This window comes from Camelina sativa, chromosome 16, assembly GCF_030686135.1.
Source record: "Camelina sativa cultivar CO46 ecotype springtype chromosome 16, ASM3068613v1".
In the NCBI taxonomy this organism is placed as follows: Eukaryota; Viridiplantae; Streptophyta; class Magnoliopsida; order Brassicales; family Brassicaceae; genus Camelina; species Camelina sativa.
Genome location: NC_141895.1, coordinates 23,203,701 through 23,222,123, shown reverse-complemented (window position 1 = coordinate 23,222,123; position 18,423 = coordinate 23,203,701). Strand labels below are relative to the sequence as shown.

The following is an 18,423-nucleotide window of genomic DNA, read 5'->3' as shown; positions in this document are numbered from 1 at the left end:
AGTAGAGGCAGGAGCCACCGTGGTGCCATCAAGGAAACCGGCAAGTCCATAACCGGCGAGCAAGACATGAATCTGTTGACTCCACATGAGAAAGTTGGAGGCAGTGAGTTTTGTAACGTTTGACATGTTAATATTGTGTAGCCGATTGGTGGAAGCAGCGTTGATGATATCAGATGTAGGCGCAACCATGGTGAAGAACAAGAGAAGGAAGAGAAGTGGCGAGAGAGAGAGGGAGAAAGAGAAAAATAAAAAATTTATATGTAGGACTTTACTGCTCTATACCATGTAAGGAAATGCTTGCGTGATTGTATTGATATGAGATATTACAATATATATATAGACTTGTAAACTAGGGTTTTGTTCATATTAATTACACATGTTTCGTTTGTTATATTAGTATTCTCTATACCGGTCTATCGTCTGTGCAAGATTCTTTAACATGTTCTTTTTTGGGTCTTAATCCAAATTTTGATCGATTACATTGTTATCTGGTCATCATAACACTGAAATAATTTTAAAATTTTGATATTTGATCACTTTTTATTCAGTCTAAAGTTTTATAAGAGAAATAACACATAATTAAATTATATTATCTTATTGCAGGTTACCAATTTTTATTTTTATTATATAAATAAATAGTTACCAATCCTTTGCTGCAAGTTTGTAGCGAAGTAATTAGCTAAACATTATTTCAGTCGGGCAAAACTGCCTTAAACTATAACGTTTGGCTACTATTTTGTCACATTTATAAATTTAGTAGCATAGGAAGGAAGAGAGACACTAGTTGATTGGGGAAGGCCTGCAGCGTTGATATTTCCTGACCATGTCCTAATTGGCACTTGGCCTCTTGCATAACTTGTGCGGCTGCGCTTCCACCATATAGTTGATGTTTTTGCATATATAATTCAAAGGTAGATTATTATTATTATTAAATTACTGTCATATAAATCTTAATTCTGCCATTTTATCAGGCATCTGATGATTAGATCATTATAACCAAGAGTAGCAAAGACACCCAAGAGCAGCGAAAAGAAGGGTGGTGATGGAAACAAATTTAGCCATGATCACTACTACTATATTGTTTTCAGTGCATAGTGTGTGAGGAAACAAGCTTGAGATCCAACTCTGTTTATAATAAATGTGTTATAACTTATAACCCCACAAAGTAAACATATACCGTCTTCCGGTAGACAATATTAACACGCAAGTAGCTAATTATAGTCATAGATGATAAGATGGTGACAATTCAAAGTTGATGATGGTCAAGATCTTACGGGATGCCCTCTCTAGCTCATGTTAACCTAGCTAAGCTGCTGGTTAAATATGACTTGGTCAAGAATCTCAAGATGATTCAATGGTTTAATGTTATTGAAACAGCGTTTGAAAAGAACATGTGGAGGAATCAACCATGATGCATGTTGCATGCCATCTATCCCTGTTAACGGAGTGGATATCCGCTTTTTTGGATATCCGCATTTGTATCCATATCCGTTTTATCTGTAATTTATTATTCGTATTTATATCCAAAAATTTTGAATATCCATTATCCGGATATCCGTTATCTGAATATTCGTTAAAAATCCGATTATCCGTGAATATCCGCGGATATCCGTAAAATAAAAAATAAAATAAAATTATATATTTTGAACTAAAATACAGTGTATTTTGTATAAAATACTTTGTATTTTGGACAAAATACTAGATCTCTGTATATAAATACCGTATATCCGTGAAAAAACAAATATTTATTTCAAAATTTAGCATAATCTGTATTTGTATCCGTATATAATAAAAGATATATGGTAAAAAACTGGATATCCGTTATCCGTTTTAAAATTTAACATTTTTTATATTCGTATCCATTTTATTTGGTATTTCACTATTCGTATACGTATTAGATTATTCGGATATTTGTTTTTTTAATGGATTTGGATACAGATACGAATATTCGCGGATATCGAATAATAATCTCATGCCTAATGCCATCTGTCCCGTTGGCCACTGTCCATTATATTTGAATATCTTATTTGCTTGAATGGCAAAAAAATAACCGGGTTGGGTTTTTGGGTTAATGGGCCCGCTTATCCAATGTTTCTAATGGGTAAGTGAATGTTAATCACCAACGTAACTGAAGGCCCAAGGGCCAATTAACTACTCGTAACGTAGAGTCTGGTGGACTATGTATATATATCCAAGCCGTACATCGAATCGACCCAACAAATAAAACCAAAATCTATAAAGATTAGTTATAAGTTAATTACGCATTTTTTATTTGTAATATCAAGTGTCTAAAATTGTGGTTTATTCTGACAAAAAAAGAATTAGAACTGTACTTTTATTTTTCCTTGTACCTGGACACTTTTAAAGATTAATACATTTTTTATAAAAAGTTTTAAAACAATACTTGACGAGTTGATGAACAAATAGGTATTGTTATTAACTTATTACAAACAGAGCGGACTGGATGGGAAAAAAAAAACTAATTTCTGATTAAAGTTACTTGCTTATTCCTTTTCATAAGATCTAAAATGTTAAAATCCAAGACGTAAGATGGAAACAAAAAGTGAAAAGTGATTTAAGGGGTCATTTGGGATTTGAGAAGTTTCTTCGTCCAAAATCATTGCATGAGTTGAATAGATCTGGGATTAAAGCTGCCAATATAGACAGAGGATTCGGTAGTGATTGAAGCAAAAGCCCAGCAGGCCATTAGGCAATCACCAGTTTCCAAGACAGAAGATAGTGTAAGACCACTTATGACACAACTTTGTCTTCACTATCATCATCTTCTTCTTCTACTTCTTCTGCTACTACTTTTGTAGGCTTGTCGTTTTATCATAACTTGATTGACAAGACTATATGACCTATATATCTTATTTTATCATTGCTCTCTATATTTCTTCTTTTAATTATTACTTCAAAAAAAAATCAAAGGTTTATTATCCCAAGTAATAAAAATAATTAGTTGTGATAATGTGAATATAATTAGTGAATATTACATGTGAAACAAGCAGAACACAAGTAAAACTATTATACTTATGCTAAATTATTATTGGTTTAGTAGACTTTGTGTATACATGTTTTCTAGAAGGATGAGACAGTAGTATATGGAGTATGACCCATTTTTTGTGTGTGCAATTGGTGCATCTGTATATAAACTTATGATATAAAAGATATATATGAATTGGGTCACTATCTTTCTAAACAGTTTCAAATATATGCTTCAGTCAAATTGTATGAAACGATGCTATTATAAAATAAATAATTTTGAAGAAGCATAAGATGCAAATTGTACCATCGCAAGTGAAAATCCAAACTCCTTGTGAAAATCAAACATGTGAAACTAAGCTTCTACAGTTCTACCACCTGTAGAAGTATAAGAATTGTATATTGACTCTCATAATAATCGTGTTCCCTTTATTTTTAACAATTCCAATTAGATCAATAACCGTGAGTCATTTTTATGATAAGGATGGAATGATATTTGGGTGATAAATGTCCCCCATCTTAGCTATGTCATAAAAGAATTATTCTCCTATATATGTATGTATTATCAGAAATAATCCATCAAAAGTTTTGAGATTCCTGTCTACGAAAATAAAATTTCCCACTTACTAAAAAGAACTCCTTTTCTACTTGAAGAGAACCTAAAGCTTTATTCCCAAAGTTCATTTGAGTTTGGGCATTTTCAGCGAATCATTGAAGAGATGCTTCTCTTCTTCATCACAAGAAAAAATTGACATCTCATTTGATTCAAGGTTGTGTATACCGGTTGATCTGATTTTTCAATCTGTACTTAAACCGGTTAATAGTCGTCTAACATAGACACGTGAAAAAGCAAATAAATATTTGTTGTTTTAAGTAGTATAATACTGCGTTTACTTTCTTAAATCTAGTTTTTATCATAAGATAATATCTAAAAGAGAATGCAGAAAAGATTAGCATAAAATGTGAGATTCGCTGCCATTTAGGAAGGACCTGTATACCAATATATACTGCAAATAATATAGAACATTGGTTCCTCCAAGTGTTTGTGTCTAGACATATGTCAACCCACTTCTTAAAAAAGATTAAAGTCCCTTTTGTTGTTGCTTAAAGCACCTGATATTTTTAATCAATATATATGTATTAAAAATTGGTTAGCGGGATGAAGATATATATTCGACAAGAACAATACTGCTTGCTCCTATAAACGCAGACCAATAATTCACAGTTATTACTATTTAATATTTTAGATATTTGAATATGGTAGGATCAATCTTGTGGTGGTGACATGCACCAACAAAACGAATATATAATACCTTTTTTTTGTGTCACATAAGTTTTTATAATGAAGCACTGAATAATACGAAACACGACTACACAAACATGAGTTTAGATAGAAGAGTAAAAAAAAAAAACAAAGGTCATATGAACATAATAGCGTGGGGACCGTGGATCACAGAAGGGTCTGTTGAATACTGAACCGGTGAGTTGAGTGAGCGTTAGTTGTGTGAATGGGGAAGACAAATACAAATGAAGAGCGTTGACTCTTGGTAAAATTTTGTCTCTTTAGGAAAAGGACACAGACAAGCTTTCTATACGGGCCAATTAGAAATATAGGCCCTACTTCTAATTAAAGCCCATTTACTCCTCTTTTTTGTCTTCTTCTTATTCCCTCTTTATTTTTCCCATCACGTGATGACAATCAGCCCAAAAAAAAAACGCCGTCGGATGCCGTTGACAAGACGGCGACACAGAAGAAAAGAAGAAACGACAACCACAGGCTCTCTCTCTCTCTCTAGAGAACGTAACGTTAATAGTCCTCTCCTTGTCTGTCGCATTTATTAACGGTCGGATCAACGCCGTCAGTGTATATCTCTACCGTTTCTTCTCCCGTTAAATGTTAAAAATAATCGCCGTGAATTTAAAAATTCTGATTTATAGAAGCCAACAAAGTTGTGTCAGAATCAGAAAGACTTTTTACAGATAAGAAGAAACGACGACGTTTCCGTTTTTCCATGTCTAAAGACTAAATTTAGTGTTAGTAGTAGTAGTAGTGGCGGCTACATTTGTTCTTCAGTAAAAAGTACCTTTTGAAGTGTAAATAATCCTAATTTTACACATTTTCCCAGTGGATTTTTGGGTTTGAATAGTCACTAGTACAAATTCTCAGCAATATTACTGATCAATTGTTGTTATTAAAGAAAAATGAGAAACTAAAATGTATGTTTGACTTGTAGTTCGTAGTCTTACCTGCAGATGTTCTAGAGAAAGCTTGGATTGTACTTGCCTTCACTTGAATGTTCGTTTAATTTCTATTCAAATTATCCGATTAGTAGACAGTAGTAACCATGACAAAAACTTACAAGATCATTTGAAGAAGAACAAAATACAATAAAAGGGTTTCTAATTTGGCGCATTATTTTTTTATAATAATAATTTCTATGTATAAAGTCACATAAAAGTATTTAGTATTTATTCTCTCTTTGAAAGTCTTGGGGGGGTATTTAGAACAGTACCACTTCGATTCTCTTCTTCATCTTCTTCTTCATAATATGCCATTGTTCATCACTCTGTGTCCTATCGCATAACACTCACGCTAACTTATTATTCTCTCTCTCTCTCTGAGAGGACATCTTAAAAAAAAAAAAAAAAACATGGCGATGAGACTTTTGAAGACTCATCTTCTGTTTCTGCATCTGTATACTACTCAGCTTTACGTTATCTCTTTCTTCTTTGTATTCTTCTCAACATGCTTAGCTTACACTGATATGGAAGTTCTTCTCAATCTCAAATCCTCCATGATTGGTCATAACGGCGACGGTCTCCATGACTGGATTCACTCACCTTCTCCGGCAGCTCACTGCTCTTTCACCGGCGTTTCATGTGACGGCGAAGCTCGAGTTATCTCTCTCAACGTCTCCTTTACTCCTTTGTTCGGAAAAATCTCACCGGAGATTGGGATGTTAAACCGTCTGGTGAATCTAACATTAGCAGCCAACAATTTCACCGGTGAATTACCATTGGAGATGAAGAGTCTAACTTCACTCAAGGTTTTGAACATCTCCAACAATGTAAACCTCAGCGGAAGCTTCCCTGGAGAGATGGTTAAAGCCATGGTTGATCTTGAAGTTCTTGACGCTTACAACAACAATTTCACCGGTACGTTACCACTAGAGATTTCAGAGCTCAAGAACCTCAAACATCTCTCTCTCGGTGGAAACTTCTTCACCGGCGAGATTCCTGAGAGTTACGGAGATATCCAAAGCCTAGAGTATCTCGGACTCAACGGAGCTGGACTCTCCGGTAAATCTCCGGCGTTTCTATCTCGCCTCAAGAACTTGAGAGAAATGTATGTCGGATACTTCAACAGCTACACCGGTGGTGTTCCCCCGGAGTTCGGTGGTTTAACGAACCTTCAGATCCTCGACATGGCGAGTTGTACACTCACCGGAGAGATCCCAACGAGTTTAAGTAACCTGAAACATTTACACACTCTGTTCCTACACATCAACAACTTAACCGGACACATACCACCAGAACTCTCCGGTTTAATCAGCCTCAAATCTCTCGATTTATCAATCAACCAGTTAACCGGAGAGATACCTCAAAGCTTCATCGACCTCGGAAACACCACTCTCATCAACCTCTTCAGAAACAACCTCTACGGTCCAATACCAGAGTTCATCGGAGAGTTACCAAAACTCCAAGTCTTCGAAGTCTGGGAGAACAACTTCACCTTACAGTTACCGGCGAATCTTGGCCGGAACGGGAATCTGAAAAAGCTCGACGTCTCTTATAACCACCTCACCGGACTTATCCCCATGGATTTATGCAGAGGCGAGAAGCTAGAGATGTTGATACTCTCTAACAACTTCCTCTTCGGTCCAATCCCAGAAGAGCTTGGTAAATGCAAATCGTTAAACAAAATCAGAATCGTCAAGAATCTTCTCAACGGAACTGTACCGGCGGGGCTTTTCAATCTACCGCTCGTTACGATTATCGAACTCACCGATAATTTCTTCTCCGGTGAACTTCCGACGACGATGTCCGGCGCTGTTGCCGACCAGATTTACCTCTCTAACAACTGGTTCTCCGGCGAGATTCCTCCGGCGATTGGTAATTTCCCTAATTTACAGACTCTGTTCCTAGATCGGAACCGATTCCGCGGCAGTATCCCGAGAGAGATCTTCGAATTGAAGCATCTATCGAAGATCAACACGAGTGCGAACAACATCACCGGCGTTATCCCAGATTCAATCTCACGCTGCACTACTCTAATCTCCGTCGATCTCAGCCGTAACCGAATCAACGGAGATATACCTAAAGAGATCAACAACGTGATTAACCTCGGTACACTTAATCTCTCCGGTAATCAACTAACCGGTTCGATCCCAACCGGAATCGGAAACATGACGAGTTTAACAACGCTAGATCTCTCTTTCAACGATCTCTCAGGGAGAGTACCACTAGGTGGTCAATTTATGGTGTTCAACGACACTTCCTTCGCCGGAAACACTTACCTCTGTTTACCTCACCACGTCTCATGTCCAACACGGCCAGGACAAACCTCCGATCGCAACCCCCCCGCGTTGTTCTCACCGTCGAGGATCGTAATCACAGTTATCGCAGCGATCACGGGGTTAATCCTAATCAGCGTAGCGATTCGTCAGATGAACAAAAAGAAGAATCAAAAATCTCTCGCCTGGAAACTAACCGCCTTCCAGAAACTCGATTTCAAATCCGCAGACGTCCTCGAGTGTTTGAAAGAAGAGAACATAATCGGAAAAGGCGGAGCTGGAATCGTATACCGTGGATCTATGCCAAACAACGTTGACGTCGCGATCAAACGACTCGTTGGTCGTGGCACTGGGAGGAGCGATCATGGATTCACGGCGGAGATTCAAACTTTGGGAAGGATTCGTCACCGTCACATCGTGAGGCTTCTAGGTTACGTAGCGAACAAGGACACCAACTTGCTTCTCTATGAGTACATGCCTAATGGAAGCCTTGGTGAGCTTTTGCATGGATCTAAAGGTGGTCACCTCCAATGGGAGACGAGACATAGAGTAGCCGTGGAAGCAGCGAAGGGCTTGTGTTACCTTCACCATGACTGTTCACCATTGATCTTGCACAGAGATGTTAAGTCCAATAACATTCTTTTGGACTCTGATTTTGAAGCCCATGTTGCTGATTTTGGGCTTGCTAAGTTCTTAGTGGACGGTGCTGCTTCTGAGTGTATGTCTTCAATTGCTGGCTCTTATGGATACATCGCCCCAGGTTAGTTATTTGGATTAGTAGGACGAACCAAGATGTTATATACAATAAGGTATTATTATCACAAGATATGCTCTAACCACATTTTGTTTTGTTTGACAGAGTATGCATATACCTTGAAAGTGGACGAGAAGAGTGATGTGTATAGTTTCGGAGTGGTTTTATTGGAGCTAATAGCCGGTAAGAAACCGGTTGGTGAATTTGGAGAAGGAGTCGATATAGTTAGGTGGGTGAGAAACACGGAAGAAGAGATGTCTCAGCCGTCGGATGCCGCTATTGTTGTTGCGATCGTTGACTCGAGGTTGACTGGTTATCCGTTGACCAGTGTGGTTCATGTGTTCAAGATTGCAATGATGTGTGTGGAGGATGAGGCCGCAACAAGGCCTACGATGAGGGAGGTTGTGCACATGCTCACTAACCCTCCGAAATCCGTGGCTAACTTGATTGCGTTCTAACCCAAGCAAGATAAATGAAAAATAAGATGTGTAATGTGGCGATAATTTTTTTGGGTGGTGTTCTTATTTATGGTTTTAAATACTCTCGGTTTGTATATTTGTTGTGTTTCAATTTGTATATTACCTCTTATGTGTTCTTAGTCTACGCGAGTATGTAATGTAATCAATATGCTTATTGCTAATGGCTTTAAACTTACACTACTCTTCTTTCAAAATGTATAAAATAAAAGATTGTGGTCTTTGGTTCCAACACCTAGATTTTTTAGAATTATCCATATCTATGTGAAATAGGGTCTTTTCTAAACGCATGTTTCTGTTAGCTTCCAACATGATGTCATGCTGCGCACTTGACATTTCCTACTAAAGTATTTTACCTGTACATGGCACAGAACCAAAAAAAGAAACTTATCTAGTGAAACACGGAAGCTATCAGATTCATCTTAGATAAAATGACTAGTTTTTATTTGTATTGAGTTCTTGGTGCTCACCTCTTTAAGATGTAAATTGTACCAATGCAACTACATTTTTACAAGCAAGGAGAATCACCTCAGGGTCATAACCCCTATTGTAGTTTCTACTCATCAAGCAAAACTGATGCAGCGAGATATTTGGAAATCAAAAAACACACATAAACTAAGAATCGAAAAATCCACAGATACCAAAAAACAAAGAAGGGTGTCAGCGTTATGTTCATTAACAACAGAACTCAACCTGTATATCATCTGTAACTATCTACAAGAGCAAACAAACATGCTACAGATCGAGGATGATGCTGAAGCCTACTGTATACATAAAAGAAATGGAAGTGATGGATTGCATTTCACTAGCAGAGGTGAGAAGAAGACGAGACACACACAGAGTGACAACATAGAATCCAAGAGAGATCCAAACTCTACTACTGTCATCTCACAAAACATTCTTCATTGCATTTCAGGTTCTAACAAAATCCTTAAGAAGCATATACACTAGATCAAAAAGGCTTTTCATGATATGCTTCCGTTCATATAATACAATACCGGTACAAACTCTTGATCCAATACCAATTTTTTTTAGAAACAAGAAACATGTATCTATCATATCACTAACAAATTTTACAAATATATATCAATACAAAAACAAACAAAAGAACCTCCCTAACTTCAGAGTAACAAGAACAACACCTTATTCCTCATCATCTATTATACACGAAACTTATATCTAATAATACATGTTATCACCTACTTCACCTGCAAACTTTTTTTTTAAAGAAAGGAAAAAAAAAAAAAAAACAGTCAAAAAAGGGAAAAGTTTAAAGTATATGTACTCAGAAAGCGCCGTAGGGAATGTGTTGCGGAAGCCTAAATCGAACTTGTGAAGCAGGCGACCTAACCGCAACACCGTGCCAGCAAATCCCTCCTTTACAACTACTCCCACCACCACCGTCGTGATGATGACGGTGGTTGAGACTAAGATCCTCCTCAACACCAACACGATTGTACCTCGAAACCGCTTCCGCTGCTCTACGAGACACATCCCAAGCGAGCGTAACCGCCAGCAAAACTCCTACCGCCGTAATCGAAACAACGACGACGAATCCAGCGCTGAAACTCTTCCCTGTGATCAATCCGTAAGCCTTAATCGCGATAATCACCGCCACGTAGATCGTCGCGAGATTCCCGAGAACCGCGTCGGATAACGCCATGAGACACATTAGGATACGAAATATCTCCTCCGTCGCCCGTGAATTTTTTTGCACCGCTTCTTCTTCGTTGCGGTGCGGTGGGAGAGAGGGAAGCTTTAACAGAAAGTGAGAGAGAAGAAGGAGAGAAAAAAAGCGAAATTGTGGTTGATGTTGAAAACTCGAATTGGCGTAATCCTTTGTTCAAAGGGAATGAAATTTTTTACTAATATACCCTTCTCGAGATATTTTGTTCTCTTTTTCTATGGCTACTGTGAGAAGAGTTTGCTGATACCCTTAACCCTCGTGCATAAAACGACACCGTATCTTCTGGTTTGGTGAGACTCGCCATGCCACGCACGCACTACAATTATGGGTGTGTATGACATTCATTCACCATTCACGCATGTCACTGTCATCAGACTCTTTCTATATTCCTGTGGTCAAAACTTAATCATGGGCTTCAAAATGGTTTCTAATGGGCCTCTTAATAGGCTCCAATTCTAGACCCATCTTTGATCTTTAAGCTTTCTTCTAATGAGAAAAGTGTTTTCCTAACTATGAGATAGAGATTAAGGCAATGTGTCTTCATATTCCATGATGGCTTTATTCTTATGATATTTTTGTCAAATCATATGCAGTGAAATAGACACTTGGGTTATATTTATAGGTTCACTCCCACTAATAAATCAAAGGCATCATCATCATCAACTCACCGTTAATTAATATTATCTGTTCTCTAATCTTTTTCAGCTAGTGGCTACCACCACAAATCCCTTTTGAAAAATGTATAATAATTGAGAATTTCTTATGGCTATCATATGCGTTTGTAAAGTCAAATTATTATTAAATATAGCGGTTGAGACAAGACCAAGAAATGTATGTAGTACTAGTTGTATTTTTATTCATTTTATGGTTCCGAATGGCCAACGCAGCATCAGATAACAAACAAATGAAATATTCCCCATCTGTATATATTAGTGTACATGATAATAATAATCTTCTCTAAGCCTAATTTATATTAAAAATCAAACAAATTTTCTGACCTCCTCAACCAGCAGCAGCCCACGTGTTTCTCACCCAAAAAATAAGAATCCTCCCATGAAGGGTTTACTTACTTCTGTTGATTCCAGGTAAGGAGCTTTTATGAGAGTGATTGATCATTACCTTTTTTTTCTCAGCTATGACTCGATCCGACGTCGTTCTGAGGTAAGAAAAGGTTTACATGGGCCGAAACGAGATAAGGCTGATGGCCCACAACGTCCTGATTCAGTGTTTTACGCGGGAGAAAGAAAAAAAGTTAGGTCAAAAGAGCGACCACATCTGACAAAAGGCCAGCGCAAGAGTGACTGTGATTCCACATAACGAAGAAACATGACAACTGGACGGTGATCCTTTGTTCTGATCCAAAGCTCCTTCGTATATCATCGATGTATCCACCGGCGACCACGTCGTACTACTACTACTACTATCTCCGGTCGTTCCTGATGGCGTCGTCGTTTTAGGATCTGGGCTCTGATCTTGTGATGATTTTTGACTGCCAAACAAAAACAAAATCATAGCCGTTCAATACATGTGTAAGTGATTCTGCCACGCGTCCCCTCGAGATTGGACATGATATTAACAAAAAAATCTCACTGGACCGTTAAAGATCCACATCCCAATAAATCTATCCACAATTCGAGGATGGTTATAAAACAAAATTTGTAAATAAAATAAAAACAAATCGTAAAGAACACACTTTTTTTTTTTTTTTTTTGCAGTATAAAGCAAAGTCCTATCCTATTGTAGTAGTAGATTAGTAGTAGTATTTTATTTCCAGCTAGTATATAATTGACAAAAAAACAAAAATCACAGTTACTTCAATTGCACGGTAAACAAAAAAGGTAATTAATTAATGGTTAGTAAATATGTTGTCTGATGTAATTGATGAAACTACCCTTACACCTAACCTTTATTCATAAGCAAAACTAAAAAAATAAAAGGGTAAGAAGGGAAATAATCATAACCTGGTGTTAGGAGAAGGGCAAAACGTGATGACGTAATTAGGGGAGTCGGCGCATGTGAAGGTACTACTCTGATCATCGTAAGCGTAGCTGTAAGCACGTGGGCACGCGGTTTTAAACACCACCGAGTACGACGACGGTTTACACGTGTCAGGCGTACCGAAGGCGCCGCTGCAGCAATACTCCGGCGTACGGAAAGCTTCGCACGCGCTTTTGCACCCCATGGATTGTTTCCCACCGCCGTCCAAACTCGTCACTTTAAGCTCCGACGGACACGAACCGTTCAGATCCACGACGCATCCCGTGCTGCTACAGTTCAAACCCGAGCCTCCTTGAGGAACCACCAGCATCGGGACGTTGTAACCGTCGACGAGACTCACGTCGTAGAAATCGAGACCGCCAGATCCGTCTAGCGTGAACTCCGCTAGCGTAGCGGGAGGCGTCGCGCCTGATCCGGAGCACTCGACGGTACCGGATCCGCAATCTCCGGTGATGCAAGTGAATTTACCACCGTCGGTGTCGGTGTCGGTGGTGCATTGAGTTCTTCCCCAGAAACGTCCGCCCCATGAAGTCGGAGCGTTGATGGTTCGCTCTTCCCCTTTTTGGAGTACGAATCCGGTCGTCGGAAGCGGTGGAACTCCGGCGTTTGATAAAAGTCCAGGCCAGACTGTGTATTCGCATTTGTTCACCATTACGAAGCTCGTTGATCTAACTCCTGTGAATTTACATAATACCCAAAAAATCAAATCATCATACTATAGTTACAGTATTTATTAAAATCATTACTTAAATCGAAGATTCGTACCAGAAACGAACACATGGGAGAGGATAAGTAAGATCAATGGCAACGGAAGAGCCATTGGAACAAAGAAGAAGAAGAATATTTGTTAAGGATCTTAATGCTCTGTTTCGTCTTCTTCTTCTTTGTTGTAGTTTTATTAACAGAGGAGTCTGAGAGAGCGAAAGAGAGATGAAGAAGACGATGTGTGATTTATAGAGGTAGCATATTCCGTTCGCTTTATCTCTCTGTTGGTAAGAATCAGGTGTATGTGTTGGTTGGTGGCTTATGGTACGCCAGCTTACGTGGTTACACCTAATTGGTTTATAAACCTTTTAATCTCAAAAAACAAAATAAAATGTATATATATTTTATAGTTAATAGCTAGTTAGTATAGACATAATTATAAGCACTATACGATAATGGGTTAGTCTGATTCGAGAATAGTTAAATTACCACTAATTGTGAGTTTGATTGATAAATTTTCAACGAAAATATCCAACTACCTTTTGACCTTCACTTTTGATTTTAAAAGTATCTACAAAAACGTAAAGTAATTCATATAGTTTTTCAATATTCTTTTTTAACTTTACTGTATAATTACGCGATTAAGATTTGTAAACCACGTAGACGTGCAAAAAGGAGTATAACATTCTTTCTTTTTATCCATGATTTTATAGGAATTTTCAGTAGGGATTGATTATGTGATTTCATCGTAACAATAAGAACTTAAGAAGGGTCTAGTACAAAATATGATGACGAGTTAATCCAAGAGTCCAAAACCATATGATTTTATCAAACTATCACTTCATTTTAATTAACAACTAGCTAGGTACGACTAGTGGACGTTTCAACGTCTTTCATGATAGTCGCGGGCCCTGTAAAATTATATTGGAGGAACCATATAATATCTTCCTTGTAATAAAAATGTTTTGTGTGCAACGAACGACATACACAACAGACCCAAAAATTGTGTACTGTACATATATGTGCTAGATATTTCTTCTTCTCAAAAGTTAAATTGTTGTTACTTTTTACTGTTTTCAAAAGACGTGGTGTGTGAACTGTGAAAGATTAAAGAGGATGTAAAAAATGTGATTAAATAGTTTTTCAATAATTGCTTGCGTTATTTTATTTTGTAGGACTGAATAACGACCGTTTTTGTAATTTTGTATTCAGAGAGGTCACATCCACTTTACAATATTTCGTAAGCCATCGTCTTCCCCTCACGTTTTTTTTTTCCTTTTCGCCCGTCAGTACAATAAAATCTTATGCGTATGTCTAATTAATAAGATACGATAAAATATTTAATGGACCTCTAAAGTTTAGTATAATGAATAAGCCCAGCAGAATTTTATCAAACGCACAAATGTGTTTCCCATAAATTAGGTTGAAAATGCAGACTGCATGAACTCTTATAAGCATATTCAATATTCAGAGCACGAAATAAGGGTTAACTCAAACAACCAAATGATGGTTATCATCGAATTAATATATCGTTTCAAAGAAAAAATGTAGCTAATTTCTTGCCTCGAACACAGCACAAACATCTCAACGATCCTTGATTTCCAATTTTCCATAGATATATATTTTTCGTAAGTCAATCTTTCGCAATGAGACATGTAGTTGTTGAGGTGTTGGTTCTGACTTTTTTGGTCGTCTTGGATATGAGCTATGCGTTTGCACCTATCGTATCGTACCAATGGGTCGTCTCTTATTCTCAACGTTCCATTCTTGGAGGCAACAAGCAGGTTCCATCGATGATTCGTTTTATGTTTTTGTATTTGTTTTTTTTTTAAAGTATGATTTTAAGTCGTTATATATGAAATCATACATGATCAATCAACAGATCATAGTGATCAACGACATGTTTCCTGGACCGATCCTTAATGCAACAGCAAACGATATCATCATCGTCAACATTTTCAACAACTTGAACGAACCCTTTCTTATGACATGGTAAATATTTCACACTTAAATAGGTGTGTTTTTGTATTGGTTTTGGTTTAGCCATATTTGTTATCAAAACCTGTATAAATAAAAATTAAAGGAATGGATTACAATTGCGGAAGAACTCGTGGCAAGATGGAGTTCGAGGGACAAACTGTCCCATACTACCGGGGACAAATTGGACGTACAGTTTTCAGGTGAAGGATCAGATCGGAAGCTACTTTTACTTTCCGTCGCTTCTACTTCAGAAAGCTGCCGGAGGATACGGTTCTATTAGAATCAATACCCCGGAACTTGTGCCGGTTCCGTTCCCAACGCCCGACTCTGAATACGACATCTTGGTAGGAGATTGGTTCTATGCCGACCATACGGTAAGTTTTGTTTTTATTTACCGTATACCAATTACCATCCAAACTCCAAAGTAATCTCCTATATTTTTTTTTTAACAAATATATATTTACTTGTACTAAATTGATAATTTATGTGCTTAATGAAAAAAATTGTGGATTAACTAAAAAATGTTATGTAGTTTTTTTTTTTGTAAAAGATGTTTGGGTTGATTTGCATAACACAAGTAATTTGTTTTGAAAAATATTTGATGAAAGGATATGAGAGCTTCACTTGACACCGGTCACAGTTTGCCAACTCCTGATGGTATTCTTATTAACGGGCGTGGTCCTGAAGAGACCTTCTTTGTATTTGAACCAGGTGAGTTATTTTCTTAATATGTTACGCTATGTCTATATGTCATATGTCATACTCTAATAGTCTAATAACACACCAATGTATCTTTTGTTTTGTGCTTAATGGCAGGTAAAATGTATAGGCTAAGAATATCAAACGTGGGTCTCAAAACATGCTTAAATTTCAGGATCCAAGACCATGATATGCTTCTAGTTGAGACAGAGGGTACGTATGTTCAGAAACGTGCTTACTCTAGCCTGGACATCCACGTGGGTCAATCATACTCTGTTCTCGTCACCGCTAAAACCGACCCGGTTGGAATTAACCGAGCCTACTACATATTGGCCACAGCCCGGTTCACTGATTACTACCTTGGCGGTATAGCTTTAATTCGATATCCCAACTCCCCCCTCGACCCGGTCGGATCAGTTCCACTCGCACCTGCTTCGTGGGATTACGCTTCCTCAGTTGAACAAGCCCAATCCATCAGGTATTCTCGGATCAGTTTTTAGTTTCATATTCTTAATCAATAAAGTAATTAGTGTATGTGTGACCCCACAGAATGGACCTAAACGTTGGAGCGGCAAGAACGAACCCACAAGGTTCGTACCACTACGGACGTATAAAGGTAGCCAGAACGATATTATTACACAACGACGTCATGCTATCGTCCGGCAGACTCCGTTACACAATAAATGGTGTTTCGTTTGTCTACCCCGAAACACCGTTAAAGCTCGTTGACCATTTCCAACTAAATGACACGATCATCCCCAACATGTTCCCGAATTACCCTACCAACAAAACACCGAGTTTAGGCACCTCAGTGGTCGATATACGTTACAGAGATTTCGTCCACATCGTGTTCCAGAATCCCCTGTTTGAATTGCAGAGTTACCACATCGATGGTTACAATTTCTTCGTCGTCGGGTAAAAATTACATGTCATAATCGAAATCATGTCTAGTCATATGATTAATTAGGTGTACTAATCTTTATTTGAGTTGATGTTAGATATGGATTTGGAGCTTGGTCTGAGAGCAAAAGAGCTGGATATAACTTAGTGGATGCTGTTTCACGATCAACAGTTCAGGTTAAATCAAATCATAAGCTTCGTTATTAATGTATTAGAATTTAGACTAGAGAATTTAGTTTGTTTTTTTTTTTCCTTTTTTGGGGTTTAGGTATATCCATATTCGTGGGCAGCAATACTAATAGCTATGGATAATCAAGGAATGTGGAATGTGAGATCACAGAAAGCAGAGCAGTGGTATCTTGGTCAAGAGCTTTATATGAGAGTTAAAGGTGAAGGACAAGAAGATCCTTCGAATATTCCGGTTAGAGATGAAAATCCGATACCGGATAATGTCATCCGCTGTGGCAGAGTTCTTTAATAATTAATTATTTTCAATAATTAAAAAAAAAAACAGAAAAAACGGTTAAAACTTTTAAGAAATTAACTTTTATAATCATCAAAGTACTATTGGGATATCGGTGCATCACTAGAATCAGACGACCATTGTGAGAAGTTCCACTACTGCACGATGCCGTTTTAGTTAAAAGGCTTGCATAATTGTTATCTACAAAACCGGCCCAGCCCAGGTCTGTTTTGACTGAATCTATATTTGTCACATCAGTTCTGTATGATTTTACTTGTATCAATAGGAAAACGATAGAAACGTGCTCCCATATCCTCTATGTTCCCTTCAGTGACATTTTTACAAGAAGTTGGGAGCAAGTAATTTTACCAAGAACAAATGGTTGGAAACAAGAATATGTTTAAAAATAAAAATAAAAATAGGATCGTTTTTTTTTTACAAGTTCAATTATTGATATTGACGTTACGTATAAAAACAGTAGATCGATCTTGACATAAAAATAAAACCAAAATAATTGGATCAAATCTCAGATCTTACTACAGTCTAAATCTATCTAGCTACATGTGCTATGACATTATTATTATTTTTCTATATGAGTACATATAATTCTTTTTATTTTGTTTTGTTATCAGTATTTGCATGATAGATCCAAACTCAATTGGTGTGAGGATATTTTTATACTATGATAATTCAACCGATTTTCAAATTTCAATTATTGTGTTTTATCGTTTACGTAGAAATAGACATATGTATTCAAGATCTCCAGATCGTTTATTACATCTAGCTACATGTGCTATGTCACTTATAAACAACCAAGAGACTTGGGTTCGTATCCCACTGGGTGTGAATAAATTTATGAAGTTTGACAAAAAAAAAACAACAACTAAGAGACTCAAGACAAGTTATTGAATACATTTCGCACCCATCTTGTAATGCATGAGTATATGTTACTGTTTTTATGGTTATAGTTCAAAAAGTAGAAGACTCGTCATTAGTAGATTCGAAAACGAGTCTAATAAGTAACAGCCATAATGTGATTTCTTCTCTATCAATATAGACATTTTTAATTGGTGAAAATATTGATTTTCTTTTTGGCTCATTTCAGACCATGATTTATTTGGAACTTTAAGAAAATCTAACAAAGTCCAAAAGCAAAGAAAAGAGCTTAAACAATAATATGGATGTTAATTAAAATCTGTAATAGTCAATAGTAAAATTTAATGATATTATCTAAATAAGAAGAAAAAGATATCACATTTATT

At 37.2% G+C, this 18,423-nt stretch overlaps 4 protein-coding genes across 4 annotated transcripts; 2 read left to right on the top strand and 2 right to left on the bottom strand.

The window, feature by feature from the left end:
* Nucleotides 1–5,228: 5,228 nt before the first annotated feature.
* LOC104751466 (receptor protein kinase CLAVATA1) lies at nt 5,229–8,961 on the top strand. Its single transcript, XM_087493148.1, has 2 exons — nt 5,229–8,259; nt 8,359–8,961. The coding sequence occupies exons 1-2, from the start codon at nt 5,637–5,639 to the stop codon at nt 8,709–8,711; spliced, it is 2,976 nt and encodes a 991-aa protein (XP_087349274.1). The 5' UTR covers nt 5,229–5,636; the 3' UTR covers nt 8,712–8,961.
* Nucleotides 8,867–10,556, bottom strand: LOC104751462 (uncharacterized). The gene is made up of 2 exons (XM_087493150.1): nt 9,200–10,556; nt 8,867–9,085 (listed from the first exon to the last, which is right to left on the bottom strand). The coding sequence occupies exon 1, from the start codon at nt 10,399–10,401 to the stop codon at nt 10,015–10,017; it is 387 nt and encodes a 128-aa protein (XP_087349276.1). The 5' UTR covers nt 10,402–10,556; the 3' UTR covers nt 8,867–9,085; nt 9,200–10,014.
* A 690-nt stretch (nt 10,557–11,246) lies between these two features.
* On the bottom strand, nt 11,247–13,369 carry LOC104751461 (thaumatin-like protein 1b). The gene is made up of 3 exons (XM_010473408.3): nt 13,180–13,369; nt 12,378–13,089; nt 11,247–11,905 (listed from the first exon to the last, which is right to left on the bottom strand). Exons 1-3 carry the CDS (start codon nt 13,232–13,234, stop codon nt 11,674–11,676), a joined length of 999 nt encoding a protein of 332 aa, XP_010471710.1. The 5' UTR covers nt 13,235–13,369; the 3' UTR covers nt 11,247–11,673.
* A 1,232-nt stretch (nt 13,370–14,601) lies between these two features.
* On the top strand, nt 14,602–17,271 carry LOC104753866 (monocopper oxidase-like protein SKS1). Its single transcript, XM_087493149.1, has 8 exons — nt 14,602–14,903; nt 15,002–15,111; nt 15,203–15,473; nt 15,708–15,810; nt 15,916–16,276; nt 16,348–16,713; nt 16,797–16,875; nt 16,967–17,271. Exons 1-8 carry the CDS (start codon nt 14,766–14,768, stop codon nt 17,174–17,176), a joined length of 1,638 nt encoding a protein of 545 aa, XP_087349275.1. The 5' UTR covers nt 14,602–14,765; the 3' UTR covers nt 17,177–17,271.
* The last annotated feature ends 1,152 nt before the right edge of the window (nt 17,272–18,423 follow it).

Coding starts and splice junctions, on each gene's coding strand:
- LOC104751466 (XM_087493148.1), top strand. CDS start 5,637: ATGGCGATGAGACTTTTGAAGACTCATCTTCTGTTTCTGCATCTGTAT. Junction 8,260..8,358: donor TTATGGATACATCGCCCCAG/GTTAGTTATTTG, acceptor TTTGTTTGACAG/AGTATGCATATACCTTGAAA.
- LOC104751462 (XM_087493150.1), bottom strand. CDS start 10,401: ATGTGTCTCATGGCGTTATCCGACGCGGTTCTCGGGAATCTCGCGACG.
- LOC104751461 (XM_010473408.3), bottom strand. CDS start 13,234: ATGGCTCTTCCGTTGCCATTGATCTTACTTATCCTCTCCCATGTGTTC. Junction 13,090..13,179: donor CTCCCATGTGTTCGTTTCTG/GTACGAATCTTC, acceptor GTAAATTCACAG/GAGTTAGATCAACGAGCTTC. Junction 11,906..12,377: donor TGCCCTTCTCCTAACACCAG/GTTATGATTATT, acceptor TTTGTTTGGCAG/TCAAAAATCATCACAAGATC.
- LOC104753866 (XM_087493149.1), top strand. CDS start 14,766: ATGAGACATGTAGTTGTTGAGGTGTTGGTTCTGACTTTTTTGGTCGTC. Junction 15,811..15,915: donor CTTCTTTGTATTTGAACCAG/GTGAGTTATTTT, acceptor GCTTAATGGCAG/GTAAAATGTATAGGCTAAGA. Junction 16,714..16,796: donor TACAATTTCTTCGTCGTCGG/GTAAAAATTACA, acceptor AGTTGATGTTAG/ATATGGATTTGGAGCTTGGT.